Source organism: Colletotrichum karsti (genome assembly GCF_011947395.1).
Source record: "Colletotrichum karsti strain CkLH20 chromosome Unknown Scaffold21, whole genome shotgun sequence".
Classification (NCBI taxonomy): Eukaryota; Fungi; Ascomycota; class Sordariomycetes; order Glomerellales; family Glomerellaceae; genus Colletotrichum; species Colletotrichum karsti.
Genome location: NW_024065921.1, coordinates 507,284 through 521,630, shown reverse-complemented (window position 1 = coordinate 521,630; position 14,347 = coordinate 507,284). Strand labels below are relative to the sequence as shown.

The 14,347-nt window shown below is 51.8% G+C and overlaps 5 protein-coding genes across 5 annotated transcripts; 4 read left to right on the top strand and 1 right to left on the bottom strand.

Annotated features, from left to right (window-relative positions):
* Nucleotides 1–90: 90 nt before the first annotated feature.
* Nucleotides 91–2,137, top strand: CkaCkLH20_06979 (pantothenate transporter; the record flags this gene model as incomplete). Its single annotated transcript, XM_038889696.1, has 11 exons — nucleotides 91–197; nucleotides 264–300; nucleotides 338–408; nucleotides 467–637; nucleotides 693–871; nucleotides 927–1,134; nucleotides 1,184–1,374; nucleotides 1,426–1,488; nucleotides 1,541–1,804; nucleotides 1,861–1,951; nucleotides 2,008–2,137. 11 exons carry the CDS (start codon nucleotides 91–93, stop codon nucleotides 2,135–2,137), a joined length of 1,512 nt encoding a protein of 503 aa, XP_038745059.1.
* Nucleotides 2,138–5,935: 3,798 nt separating this feature from the next.
* On the top strand, nucleotides 5,936–6,592 carry CkaCkLH20_06978 (zinc-finger domain-containing protein; the record flags this gene model as incomplete). Its single annotated transcript, XM_038889695.1, has 3 exons — nucleotides 5,936–6,208; nucleotides 6,275–6,442; nucleotides 6,530–6,592. The coding sequence occupies 3 exons, from the start codon at nucleotides 5,936–5,938 to the stop codon at nucleotides 6,590–6,592; spliced, it is 504 nt and encodes a 167-aa protein (XP_038745058.1).
* A 901-nt stretch (nucleotides 6,593–7,493) lies between these two features.
* CkaCkLH20_06977 (upf0047 domain protein) lies at nucleotides 7,494–8,039 on the top strand (the record flags this gene model as incomplete). Its single annotated transcript, XM_038889694.1, has 3 exons — nucleotides 7,494–7,775; nucleotides 7,826–7,888; nucleotides 7,941–8,039. 3 exons carry the CDS (start codon nucleotides 7,494–7,496, stop codon nucleotides 8,037–8,039), a joined length of 444 nt encoding a protein of 147 aa, XP_038745057.1.
* A 200-nt stretch (nucleotides 8,040–8,239) lies between these two features.
* Nucleotides 8,240–9,119, bottom strand: CkaCkLH20_06976 (cleavage and polyadenylation specificity factor subunit 5; the record flags this gene model as incomplete). The annotated part of the gene is made up of 2 exons (XM_038889693.1): nucleotides 8,240–8,505; nucleotides 8,582–9,119. 2 exons carry the CDS (start codon nucleotides 9,117–9,119, stop codon nucleotides 8,240–8,242), a joined length of 804 nt encoding a protein of 267 aa, XP_038745056.1.
* Nucleotides 9,120–10,658: 1,539 nt separating this feature from the next.
* On the top strand, nucleotides 10,659–13,964 carry CkaCkLH20_06975 (uncharacterized protein; the record flags this gene model as incomplete). The annotated part of the gene is made up of 7 exons (XM_038889692.1): nucleotides 10,659–11,489; nucleotides 11,541–12,322; nucleotides 12,377–12,782; nucleotides 12,838–13,025; nucleotides 13,089–13,132; nucleotides 13,191–13,529; nucleotides 13,585–13,964. The coding sequence occupies 7 exons, from the start codon at nucleotides 10,659–10,661 to the stop codon at nucleotides 13,962–13,964; spliced, it is 2,970 nt and encodes a 989-aa protein (XP_038745055.1).
* Nucleotides 13,965–14,347: the final 383 nt, after the last annotated feature.

The following is a 14,347-nucleotide window of genomic DNA, read 5'->3' as shown; positions in this document are numbered from 1 at the left end:
ATGAAAGCCTCTTGACTCTGTTCTCAACCAACTCTTGTTGCACTTTTTCTGCTCTCCGCGTCGTCGACCCCTCATTCACTCGGAACGGAAATGGGCTTGTTCAACCTCGGCAATCTTGCCTTCGCGGCCCGCCATGAGCGAACGCCAGAGGAAGCGAAACTGGTGAGACGGTTGGACATCTTTCTGATGACGTTTGGGTGTGTTTCGCAGGGCAAGTCTTTGTTGATGTCATACTTTATGAATTGAGCTAACGTTGACCGCAGTGATCAAGTGTTAGTCTTGTTCAACTCAATTTGGAAGGTAAACGACTGACAGACACCATGAAGATCTCGACCAGACCAACATCAGCAATGCCTACGTATCGGGAATGAAGGAGGATCTCAACCTCATGGGAAACGAGTACAATTAGTTCGTGCCACCGTTTTGATACCCATTCAACTGACAGTATGCTAATTCACAACTCCAGCTTCACGACATATTTCAATGTCGCGTACTGCATCATGCTCATCCCCTCACAAATCATCCTGACCTACGTGCGCCCTAGCTACTGGCTCTCCGGCCTCGAGGTTTGTTGGGGCGTCATCACCGGCATGTTTGCCCTCGTCAAGAATGCGCAACAAGTTTACGTTCTCCGAGTGTAATGCCACCCACCCGAGAAACCTTGTGAATTTCGATACTGACAGCCTCTCCAGACTTCTCGGGCTCTGCGAGAGCAGTGCATGGCCGGGAATGATGACTCTGTTGATGCATTGGTACACGCCCTCAGAGCTGGCGAAGCGGATGGGCTTTTACCACTCTTGCCAAGCTGTCGGATCCATGATGTCGGGAGCGCTGCAGGTCGCGATCAGAAGTTCCATGCATGGACTCCACGGTCAGTATCTTCCGATGCAATGCAATGGTTGACAGTGGGCTAACACTCAGCATAGGTCTGCCCGGCTGGCGCTGGCTATTCGTTGTGAACGCCATCATGACCGTCGTCGTTGGTGCCATGGGTTTCTTCCTACTTCCCGACACCCCCAACAACCCGAACCCCCGCGCGTTCTGGTTCAAGAAGGGACACGCCCAGCTTGCCATGGAGCGGTTGGAGCGTCACGGAAAGGCTGAACCTAAGAAGATGACGTGGGCCGCGGCAAGGTACGGCAGCCCAGCCCCCATTTGGAAGACTCAGACTAACAGATGCCAGGCGTGCATTCAAGAGCTGGGTCATTTACTTTCTCCCCGTGCTCTACATCGCGACAGTCCTTGAAACCTACGGCAACAACTACTTTAACTTGTTCCTGAAGAGCTTGAAGAACCCGGACGGCAGCGCCAGGTGGACCACTTCTGAAGTCAACGCTATTCCCATCGGCGCCAGCGCAATCAATGTGGTTTTCGGTGAGTAAGCCTCAGAGACCAATACGCCAACTAAACTAATCCAAAGTGAAGTCTGGGTCTGGGCTATCCTGTCGGATCTCTTCATGACACGCTGGACTCTCATTGTTGTACAAGGTAAGAATCCTATCTGATTTCCTCTTTCGCATTTGCTTACTATTTGCAACAGCTGTAATCGGTCTTGCCTGCTGCATCGCCATGAGCGTATGGACTTCTCATCCTACCACAACGCCTCTCGGAGTCGCCTACGCGAGCAACTTCATTACGTTCACTGCAATGGGAACTGCTCCCCTGATCTTCGCGTGGCTAGCCGACCTACTTCCCCAGGACCCCGAAGCCAGAACTCTCATTGTCGGTGTGTCCATTGCCGGCTACTACGCCATCTCCGCTTGGTCACAGGTTCTTGTTTGGCCTGCAACCCAAGCACCGTACTGTATGTTCAGCCACTCAGATGTCGTCTTCGTGGAGAACTCTCGCTGATAATTGCAGACAAATATGCCTGGCAGTCCGCCATTGCCATTGGAGTCCTCGTCATCGTTATGACTTGTGTGCTCCATTACATCGATATTAAGTACCTGAGGTAAGTTTCAGTTCCTGGCTTCATGATCGAGATTCGAGTTCTAACGAGTGTCATAGACCTAAGAGAGAAGCCTACAGAAACTCCGTGATTGAGGCGATGGAGGCCGAAGGTGTTCACCGTGTAGACTCCGCTGATGACCTTGGGGTCAAGAAGGTCAAGTCGGCGGCAATTGTGCCAGAGGTGTGAGAACCTCGGCGAACATTTCCTTTCGAGGGCACTGTCATCACGTCATGAGCTTGAAAATATCCATAACTTGCAGTACATATTGGTTGAATTACAGCATTTCAATTGCTACTTCTGCACTGCTGAACTAAGTAGTGCTTGCCTTAGGGATGCAGGCATAATGAAGTCTAAGCTCCGTGATAACTAGCAGTACGCCGGGTTATATGTTGAACTGCACTTGTTGTAGGGTAAACGGAAGGAACAGATGCTGGTCATCTCCGGATTCTCCGAAGCTCAGAGATCGCCGTTAACACTAGAGCATTCAGGCTGAACGAGATGATTCATATTCCCAGGCAACGAAGCGAAACGGTCCGGGCCAATGTTCGCCCCAGCATTAGTTAGCAACGCGAATATATTTTTATGTCCACGGGCGGACGCAATGGACAAGGCAGTCGCCACGAGCAGGTCGTCACAAGCAGGTCGTCAAAACGGCCGTGAGCGTAGTGACGAATGTCTTGATTATCGGCGTGAATCTGGAGCTTTGGATATGCCTTGGACTTCTCACCAATTCCGGGAAGGCGTCTAGATGTAAACAGTAAACTGGACCAGCCGGGAACCTTTGCCTGGTGATCAAATAGTGTATCCACGAGAGGTCATCGAAGCCCTCCAGTGTGTCCCTCGTCTAGAGCATCGACCTAGACGAAGACTCTTGAAAACAAGGCACAAGTCGCTTGTAAGACCTCGAGAAGCTCATTTGATGATAGTCGAGTGCGTTTGCTGCCTCCGTTTCGGAGCATAGGACGTTGCTGCCCAGTTGTCTGTTTAGCTTATCTCGAAAAACGGCGTCCCTGATAACTTCAATGAGTCCATAAAGAATCCTCTACCTTGCCCTCTCGGTTTCTATCTCTGGATTTTCCTGGAATCATACAGCAAACCCTCAAGTCGGGTACTCTCAGCTGGATACCAGTCTGTAGCCTCTGGTGCTCAGCTATCCCGACGCTAGGCTGGTCCTTTATATGACTATACTTGGCTGGAAACAGGAAGTCTCGATGGCGATCCTTGGATTTTGCGTATTCCTGCATATTATCTTCCCCATCATCAAAGTCATCCTCCAGGTGCAGTTGACTTTAAATCTCAATGGTTATCTTTGCGGCTTGTTTCTCTTAAGCCATATCCTTTTCCCATCTCTGCGACCTCAAGCCCGAATTTTCTCAGTAATGGGATCATACCCACGAGGGCAGAAAGTTCCCGCCCAAATCAGAAGTGGCCTCCCATACCATGGAAAGGTCATCAAAGTCTGTAAGATCCATATATGGTGCTTGCGTGTCCGGGTTCAGCAGACCATTCGGAGAAATCGAGTTGATAGGAGCCTGGATATCGTCCACTCCTGTAAGCGGAATTGCCGAAGCACAATTACCAGCCGAAACATGTGCCATGTTGCCCATGATCTTTGAAGAGGCTGCGTCAAAGGCATCGCGTTTGCCTTGAAACGCCGGAAAGTGCTCCACCATCCCCCATAGCACCGACGAGCATGTGCTGATCAGCGACTGGAAAGACTGAAACTCTATTGCCTCCCTTGTCTGAGGTGAGTTGGCATATGCAAACATCAGAGTTGTACCAGCGCAGAAGACATTCTCTACTGATTGCCAATATATCGTCAATCTCTTTCTGCGAAAGAAGTCCCGATAGAGGTGTATCATCTTGGTGGCTGACTGCGCTGCAAGCAACAACTGGGCTCCTGACGGATCGGGGTTGTTAGGAGATGGACGATACAGGCGGAACAGTGCGGTATGATGCGTGAGCTCGAACGTCTCTACAACGGCTTTGTCGAAGCTACGCATGTTCTCATTCGACGGTATGGTGTCGTGCCATTTGTGAATGCGATCATGCATCCGTGATTGCCAACCACTCATCTCTATGGGTGCGTATGGGGGTGCCGGCCTTTCGTATAGCGCCCGCTGCATCTCGGACTGAATCTGGCGGTAGCGGATCAGGTGCAAGCTGACAAGCTTAGCACCAGATTCATGCGCGTCCTCAGCCAAGATTCCATCTTTTGTGATAAACTCATCTTTTAGAACACTGGGAAACTGCGAGAGCATGAGTAATGACATCATGAGAGGGAAAAACTCTCTTACTTCGGTGTTGATTGCGCCATCCGACAGACACGACGGCATGTTTAGCGCTACCGAGATATTCCGATCCATCGAATAGGCTACCCAAAACGTTCGTCTTCTGGTGTCTAGAGCAAGAGCGTCAATTTCGCCAGGCTTCGGATCTTCGTGCAAGCCCAACTCTACAGCAAGACGGAGAGCTGCGCCGACTGTGTTCCAAACGACCCACAGAGTCGGATGAAGGTAGTAATACTGCCCGACGAGAAGAAGGGCCTGCACACCTTCAACGCCGCCCGGCAGGCCAGTTTCAGTGAGTGCTGCCACAGCCGTTTTGTGATATCGATCCGCCAGCCATGTTGGTACTCTTGCAGGGTCATGCTTAGACATCGAAAGGAGCGCCGCAGAAAATACCTCTAGGACGAAGAACAGGGCAATCCTCGCTTCAGGAGTTTTATGGGTTTCGGCCACGTCGACCACCCGAGGTAATGTGTAGATGAGTTGTAGCTTCTCTCTGAAAGTAGGTTCATGAAGCAACGGCATGCCGACGCTCGTAGATTGGAAGTACTCCTTGACAAGGTTCTCGGCGGTCTCTCTCGTCGGAAGAGAGATTGGTCTCGTCTCCAAGTCATTCGTGATGCCAGAATGGTCATGCGGGGTGTTCTGACCAGACAGTCGACTTGGCTGCAATTGAGGTGCCAAACGCGGTCTCATGAGCTCTGCCATGAGTATTTTGGAGAAAGAAGCCTCCCTTTCAGGATCAACTGGCATCGTGATCGGTGGAATTGCCTCTCTGGACGCAGCGCCAGACTCCACCTGATTCCTCAACGACACACCCAAAATGGAACCAACCTGACTGGCTTCGCGTTCTGATGTGCGCGCATGCTCAGTGATAGGAGCTGTCGTAGCTTGCTGAGAAGCGCTTGGGTCGTCTTGACCAGGGGTTGCAAGATCATCGTACTCGACATCGTGTTCTCGAAGCTTCAATTCAAGATAAGCCACGCGCTCTTCGAGACTGTGTATGTAACTGTCATGAAGCAATATTAGTGAATACTCTAACTGAGTTGCGCGGCACATCGTCCGACCTTCGGGGCACTTGTCTTCTGGCTACGGCGTCGTATCCAAAACATTCAACCCCTGCGAGTTCACATAATCGGCATCGCTACTGCCAGAGTTAGAAGTAACTCCAGTCACGGGCATTCAAAGCGTACAGGAAGCTTTTGATCACATCGTTTTTTCTTCTGCCGACAACGGATGCAAGCTGTGGTATTGGCTCTGGCCACAGATCCTGACCGATTACTCGTCACATGGCGTGGACTAATGCCTGTGGAAGGCATGGGGTTGCTTCTTGCCAGGCTGTGGTCTCAATTCCCGTCCAAATCGATGATTTAAAGCACGAAGCGGTTCACGGTACTCCGGTGCCGTACGGATATGCTGTCGAGGACTGAGGTTGTGCAGTGTAATCTCCGCCTAAGGTAGCTCCGGCAGCCGGTGGGGCACGGCTTTCCTCACCGAGAGCGGGTCCTATCCCGTCTCACCTGGGGTGAGGTCCAGTGCTTCAGGGCACCTCGGCAAGCGGGGTTTAGTTCTTCCCGACGAATGACAGCAGGTGTAATCAATCGCTTCAGCACTCCAAGCTTCCCCAGAATTCGAGTATCTGGTGAGCCGGAACCGCCCGACCCCTTCGATCACCACGACCAATTGAGCCAGCAACATGTTGTCGGTATCCAGAAGAGCGACAGGCGCCTTGTCGCGGCAGCTCCGCGTTGCCTCGCGACCCTTCACCGTTTCCGCGGCCGCCCGCACGACCGAGAGACCCGCCGTCGTCGAGAAGACCGAGACTGTCACCCCCCAGGTGTCCGACAACAGCGTCCCTCAGGAGGTCGGCCAGGCCCCCAACCGATCCCTCGTCTGGTCGCGCAGCCAGAAGCCCAGAGCCCAGGCCATGACCGGCCCCCGATTCGAACAGACCGACTTCTCCCTTCAGGTTAGACGATGAGACACTTTGGTCAACTACGACGTCGCAGCAGAGGGGCTAACCATTGGGCGATAGCCACAACCGCACTCCGCGATGGAGCTCATCCACGAGCAACCGGTGACGTGGACTCACAACCGCGTCGTTGCGTGCGACGGTGGCGGTGGTCCCGCTGGCCACCCCAGAATCTTCATCAACACCGACAAGCCCGAGATCGCTTCCTGCAACTACTGCGGTCTGCCTTACGTATGTTCTTCGACTTTTGGGAGTCGATGTAGCATCTCTGATTGGAGAGCTGCAATCGTTGGAAGCACCGACTAATTTGTGGACTAGGCCAACGAGCACCACCGCAAGCACCTCGAGTCTCTCCCGGAGACCTCTTACCCCCTCGCATAGAGAAATGCTTAGCAGAGCGCGGGACACGATGAAGTTGCGGTTACGAGGGAGAGAAATGCCAGCCGTGTGCTATAGAACGGCCAGGCGATGTTTGTAAATATAGCAGAATCAGTGTTTCGGACAACCATTCCATACTTCAACAGCACGAGCTCAAGTGACGGAATCATGACCCTGGTGGACTCGCAAAGTGCCAGAACTTACGACGAAGAGACATATAATCGCCAGCTAGAAACTTATGGAACGGTTGGCGTGGTCGCGGCGTCTGCAAAGATGGAGGAAACAGGTAATGCGGGCGAAGAGTTGACAGCAACTCTAACCAACGGACGGACGGCTCTGAAAACGAGGAACGAAAAAAAAACCCCCGACATATGATAACCGACGACATCCTAAGCCCTGCACTTACCCAAAGGCCAGGATCGCTACCATGGATAGCTTTCCCAGAATGCGTAGCTGCTGTAGAAATTGTGTGAACAGTTAAGATCAGCTACAAAATCGCAGCCTAAATCAATCAAAGCGTTTCACGCTGTCGATCTATTCAGTCTGTACCTGAAGTTCCGGAGTTGAGGGTGCACAGCTCGCAGGCTCTGTGCGTATCAAAGTGCCTTGATTCGCAATTAATCTGACCTCACTTACCCATCGAACCTGCCCCACCAGATTGGACCGCCTGCGACCATGCATTTTCAACTCCAAGCACCCAGCGAACATGTCTCCAACAACACCACAAAACCGCCAACACATCTCTGCGACAACCACCCTATTGATCCTCGGCTTCCTAGTTATCTGCCTCTTCCCAAACTTATTCCATTTTCTCTGGCAGCTACCCTTCGCGCTCCTCGGCTTCGCGTCCTCGACTCCAAGCAGGTCAACCCCACGTCATACCCCGCCACCAGCACCAGCAACGATGTCTTGGTTCCAGAAGCAGTTCACCCTGCCCGCGCGCTCGCGCGGCTCTTACCTGATCACCGATGAGGTCGTCGGTCAGCTCCCCGAGCTCAAGAATTTCAAGGTCGGCATACTCCACCTGTTTGTGCAGCATACGAGCTGCGCCCTCAGTCTCAATGAGAACTGGGACGACGACGTCCGGGCCGACATGAGCGACGCGCTGGACCGCATCGCGCCCGAGGCTGGACCTAAGGGACAGGAGCTGTACCGTCACAGCGCCGAGGGCCCTGACGACATGCCTGTAAGTCTGCCTTATTCTTATCATTGGACGCGGTGACTGATATGACGTAGGCACACATCAAGAGCGCTCTTGTCGGCGCAAGTGTTACCATTCCCATCAAGGATGGCAAACTCGTAAGCTGAGAAGCTTTCCTGAAGACTGAATCATTCGCTCACTCCTACATAGGCTACAGGAACCTGGCAAGGAATCTGGTACCTGGAGTTCAGAGCCAGCAAGCACCAGCGCCGGCTCGTGGCCACCATCCAGGGAGAACGCAAGGCATGAAGACCAGAGCTGAGTCACGAATAGAAGAATAAAAATTACACTTCCTCAAGAACTGCAAACTGCCAATTCAATGACATTGGCGCAATCATGAAGGCGAAACCTATTGTACAACCACCGGTCTAGTACTGTAACTTTTGACCTACGCCGAACGCCTCGCCCGATCCTTTTCAACGAGATGCACCATCTCCACATCCGCATCTCTACTGCTCGCCATTCTCATCCTTTGCCTCTTGCATATCCGTGTCATCGCCAGCCAGAACCTTGATCCTGGGCACGTATCCTTCCGGTGCGCTGGAGCCCGGCGTGACAGCCACGATGTTGCCGTTCTCGTCGACGAATTCGAAGTTGTATCTGCTGAGAAGATGAGGGATTGCCGAAAGTTGGGGTCCGTATCTTGCAGTGTTATCGTAGAGCTCGAATAAGGGAACAGCGAGAAGCTTCATGTTCTTTGGTACGCTAAGCACCTCTGTCATGGATGTCAGCAAAATCCGTCATATTGAGAGGACATCGGCGCCTTGCGCATCTTCTCGGAAAACACATACTGCTTTTAGGCAACTGAATGAAGTAAAGCTTTTTGCATTCCTTCGGCCTAGTTACGTGCGCAGGCACGAACGGGTACATGAACGTCTCGAAATTGGGGCGCCACCACTGCGCCAGGCAATCGCCAACCTGCCAGTCCGCCGGCTCCTCACCCTCGCCGATTCTGCCTACGGGCGCAAGACGCTCGTCGAGGCGGGCCTTGAAACCCTCGACCTCGTCGTCCTCCGGCCGGAGGTAGTCGCCAGGCAGCTTGAAGAAAGCGTTGGCGATCTGCAGCATCAGGATGTGCGGGTGGTTGTGCTCGTGGCAGACGAGGATGCCCTCGCAGGTGCGACGCATGCCATGCACATTGTAGTGTTCTTCGAGACGCTTCAGACGGGCGATCACGGAGGGGTCCTCCTCGGGCTGGGTCTCCTTGACGCCAAAGGTGTAGTTGGAGAGAGGGTAGAGGCGGATCGTCTCCGGTTGGTTGGAGTTGAAGGAGAGGGGGATGATGGGCGCGTGGCCCGACTGCAGAGCTGTGGTAGTAATCGTGGACATTTTGGAAGCTTCGACTCGGTGATGGGAAGTGAAGCGCAAAGAATTGTTCGTGTTCAGTTGATGGGATGTGGCAGGCACAAGATGGCTGGAGCTCAGGCCAAGATGGAATGCTCAAGCTCCACGATTCTGACAGGAGGCAGTTGGCTGAATAGAGAAGGCGGTGAAAGCAAGACCCCTGAGAATCGGCCCCACCTTCCTTGTCGGCGAGCCGCAAGTTTAATGTGCCCCGGCCAACTACACACGATGCATGCCTTCTTAATTATCAACTGTCAAGATGAATGTGAACGTTCAACGCGCCCCGTAGCTCACTTATGGCTCAATTACAAGGCTATCGCCATAATCGTTGCCAAGTTCTTAGTGTGTACCATTGAAGGCTACATAGACCTGGGTACCTATCACCTCAGATAATTTTGGCCAGCGTGCTTCGAGTAATTACCAGTACGCTCTTTCTGTCTGGTCCGAGGGATGTTCTAGAAGTAGACTTCTCCTAAATTGGACCCCTCAACTCAACCTGGCTCTTTGACGCGGCACAGACTGTTTGGTTACTGAGGTCCTAATGTCTTCTCAATTGATCCAAAGCATATACAATCTCTCAAAGAAAGATTCATTCTTACTATGTAGTGATTCCAAAGTGGGAGGTGAGAACTAAAGTCAAGTCTAGACCTGGGAAGTTATTTACATACAGATGTCCTGTTCAGTATGCAATCTGCTTCCCGTCATGAGGTGTGAATTTACAAGGTCAAGCTTCACAGCAAAACCAAAATCCGAGCCAGCACATTCATCAGAAACTGATTAACGTCTCTTGATGACTGTACCAAAACCAGGAGAGCAAGAGAGTTGAAGCGGGCAGACAGCAGCCATCATAGTCACCTACTTACCTTCTTTGGGAACTGTTGAGGGCTTCTTGCCTTCCAAGGCAGAAACAACCAAGCTCCTGCCTCTTAAACGAGGTAAAGAACTTTTCAATCTTTCACCCTCCCTCCCCCTCTTCTTCTTCTTCACCTTTTTAAATACTCCACCTAGCCTTCCCAAGGTTTCCTCTCTTCTGCAACCTGCCGCTACTCTTTCCCTACCAACATACCTGGCCCGCACTCACAATTTCCACCTACTTTCCCCTACTGAGGTGCATCGCCATTACTACCCCTTGGAGGCTCGACTTCGCTATTTTGGTAGCCCGGACGGTATAGCTCCTTTTAGGCTTTTAGACCTCGTCTATGATACTGCCCTCTGGTAAGTTTTCACTTCTTCGCAGGCAGCACAAAAGGAAGGCGTGCCTTTACCTTGCAGAAGCCATTTGCCCGTCTTCTCGCCCAAAATTTCTCGCATCTCTGCTTCATCCTTTACGAGGTTCTATGAGCAAAAATAATCCTCATCTCTCGAGTTTTGAGCAGCTATCATGTTTTCATTTGAGCCTGTCGACAACATGCTTCATTGGAATTTCAAAGCTGTTTCTGTTTTGGACTCTGTACTAATGATTCAAACGGCAGGTTCCCAGGAATTTACCGAACTTCCGAGTTTTGGGGTTCATCTTGAGTCAACATGGACGGAGACGATTCAACGCAGGGCCTATCAGCCGCGGCAATCGCACACGACGCGCTGGAGAAAGTGCAGATGGAGGCGACGGGAAGGAAGCTTCGACAAACCAACCTCAAAACCACGAAGCTTCTCGGGGGTCTGAACGAGACCCTCCTCAATATGGCTGATCTAAAGAGATCTGCAAAATACTGCGAGTCCATCAGTCAACTGCAGTCCAGAGCTCAGCTGCCGCGCTTTGTCATTGGAGTGCTTGGTGGCACGGGAACCGGAAAGAGCTCGCTGATCAACGCCGTTCTGGATGAAGAGCGTATCGTTCCCACCAACTGCATGAGGGCATGTACAGCCGTGGTCACCGAAATTCTGTGGAACTCTTCCGAAGACGTCGAAAAGAAGTACCGTGCGGAGATCGAGTTTCTCACCCAGGCAGAGTGGACTCAGGAACTGATGCAACTCCATCGGGACATGATCGATTCTGATGGCAAGATTTCGAGAGACGCTAGAGATCAGAATACCGATGCCGGCACAGCCTATGCCATCCTTCGATCGGTGTACCCAGACGTTACTGATGAACAGCTTGAGCAGACCCATCCCACTGCGCTTGCTAGCCAGACTACTGTGCGACAGGTTTTGGGAAAGACTGTACTCATAGAAGAGCAGGCATGCGAGGTATTCTACGACAAGATTCAGGCATACGTGGATTCCGAGGAGAACATTGACTCCCAGACGACTGGAAACTCCCAAGTCCCGAAGATGGCCCACTGGCCGCTGGTAAAGGTTGTCCGCATCTTCCTCAAGTCCAAAATCCTGTCAACTGGTGTGGTCCTCGTGGATCTGGTAAGTTCTCCTGCACACATTTCATCAAATACCCAGCTAACACTGGAACAGCCCGGAAGTCAGGACACAAACATTGCAAGAGCAGCGGTTGCCGCGAAGTACGCCAAGGAGTGTACCCGTCTATGGATCGTCGCGCCTATTACTCGAGCTGTCAATGACAAGACGGCCAAGAACTTGATGGGCGAACATTTCAAAAAGCAGTTGAAATACGACGGCACGTACGCAAACATCACCTTCATCTACACAAAGGCAGACGACATCGCTCTTGATGAGGCTTCCGAAACACTGGGTATCAAAGACACGATTTCCGACATGTACAGGCGCTGGAAAAAGTTCAAGCCTGAGATTGAGGGCATGAGAAAAGACGCAAGGAAGCTAGAGATCAAGAAGTCAAGCCTTCATGCGGAATACCAAGTTGCGGCAAACGACGTGGACACCTGGCAGGGCATTTACAACCATGCTGCAAGCGGAGAGCGAGCGTTCGCTCCCTTCCAGTCGCCTCAGAAGAGAAGACGTCCAGCTGACCACGATTCGAGCGACGAAGGGGAGTCTAGCGATGACTCCGCAGATGAACTTGCTCAAGATGATCATCGGGAGCCTGTGACTGTGGAGATAGCCTCTGCGAGACTTCAGGAGCTCAAGGACAAGAAGAAGAATCTCAAAGATGGGAAGAAAGAGGTCGGTCGCGAGCTTAGCAGACTGAGGGCTAGCATTAAGCAACTCACCACTGAGCGTTCGGAGATGAACACTCAGATGTACAAAATGTGCATACAGGGTCGAAACAAGTTTTCACGACAGGAAATCCAGAAGGACTTTGCTTCTGGTCTGAAGGAGTAAGTTCTGTCTGCTCTCTCATGGTAGTCTTATTCTAACAGCCGTGCTACCAGATTGGACGACGAACTCCTTGCTACTCAAGCGCAGAACGAGGAGCGACCACATGATGCTGGCAATGTCAGCGATGCTGATTATGAGAAGATTGGCCGAGAGCTGCCGGTCTTTTGCATCAGTAGCAGGGGATATCAGCAGCTTCGAGGACGCATGAAAAAGGACAGACGTGTCCCTGGATTTGTTTCGTCGGAGGACACCGAGGTGCCTGGCCTTCAAAGTCACACACTTGACTTTGCGGCCGCTATCCAAGATGATTACTTCAAGAGTCACTTGAATGAGGTTTGCCGCTTGCTCAGAGGAATGGATGTATTTCTTGCTGGCGATGAAGTGCTCCTCAAGATGTCGAATGCTGAGAGAGAGGACGAATGCAAGCATCTGGAGAAGTCGCTGGCCAAATTGAGAAGTGTAAGACATGGAGCCGCAATTTTATCCGTTGGACTCAGCTAACATCAACTTCAAGGCACTCGAAGAGTCTGTGGTGACTTGCATGGAAGATTGTGAGAAAACAGCCGCGAAAGTTCTCACTCGACTTCCTAAAGCCGCAAAGAAAGCTTCTGCTGAAGCTCTGGCAATGGCCAAGTCTTGGGGTGCGGCCCGTGAGTCTGGTGGTCTTCGTTTCCCAACTTACCGTGCTACTTGCCGACGCCGGTCAGTAAACTATCCTCGCGCTTTCTCGCTCTTCCGGGCATTTGCTAATACATCATCATACAGCGGAACCTTCAAGGGAGCTGCTGGGCCTCGCGACTTCAACGAGGGTAAGCGCCTTTAACTTACTTCACCAGCATTCCCCCCTTTGCTAACACACACTCTCAGATCTTCTGAAACCCATGAAGGACATAATCGCGGGCTACTGGGATCAAACATTCAACAAGCGGTTTCCAGAGCTGCTCGATCATCTCGCTAGTACTTTCGCGCGTCTGATTGGTGCTTTTCATGATCGAATGCAGGGCCGTCGCTTCCTGATGGAGAATACCGACTTGGTCCATGACATCCTCACCAAGCACATTGCTGCTTTGAAACAAGCTCTGATCGACATGGCGAAACAGCACAAGAAGCTCGCAAGAGAAGCGCAGCGAGGAGCGAACCGCGCATTCCACCCTGCCATCGAAGGCTCTTTGCGAGACACGTACAATCAATGTGCTCAAGTCAGAGGTAAGGAAACGCTCAAGTTAGAAGGGGACAACACATTGACGGAACGAATTTGCAGGAGCCGGCGCCTTCATCGCTCTTCGAGAGACGATGGAAACCCAAATCGAGGAAAAGCGGAAAATGGTGTTCCTCGATGCCGCTCGTGACACTGACGAGGCGGTGCACAGGCTCCTTGAAGACCTGGAAGACATGATTCGCCAGAGCTTGAAGAGTGTCATCAGTACCATGGAGGAAGATTACATCGGGCTCATCGGAAAGGTCGCTACTGAGGCCGACAACCGCGACAGAAAGATGCTGAAGCCTGTCGTCGAGGATTTCTACCAGAAGTTGCTTGTTGCTCTGAGCGAGCCGGAGGAGGACCACCTTGTTGACGAAGTCGCTGATGACAGAGAGGTGGAGGATGACGAAGAAGGCTCTTTGTACCACGAGAGTGGTTGAGACGTATGTTTTGTGTTTGTGGCCTTGGATTGTGGACTTTTGTCTGCAGCGGCCAGTGTTTTGTCGTGGATACTTGCTTTGGTACTACTTGCTTGCTCTTCTGGTTTGATATGAGGCTGCTTATCCGTGGAAGGATACACAGAGTCGGAATCAGATATGGGGGTTAAATGGGTTTCCATAGACAACCGATTTCAGATGTGACTTCTTTCCTCAAGGTGACATTGAAGGAAGTACTCCGTGAATTCCGTTTGATCAGTCTCGATCCCCAACTCAACGGTCATTCCTGCGATTCGAATCACCCTCCGTCGCCAGTTCCCCAGAATTCTAGACTGCCGATTGTGTCTGGGGTAGTTGCCGTTTATTTTTGGGTGACACAACTCTTG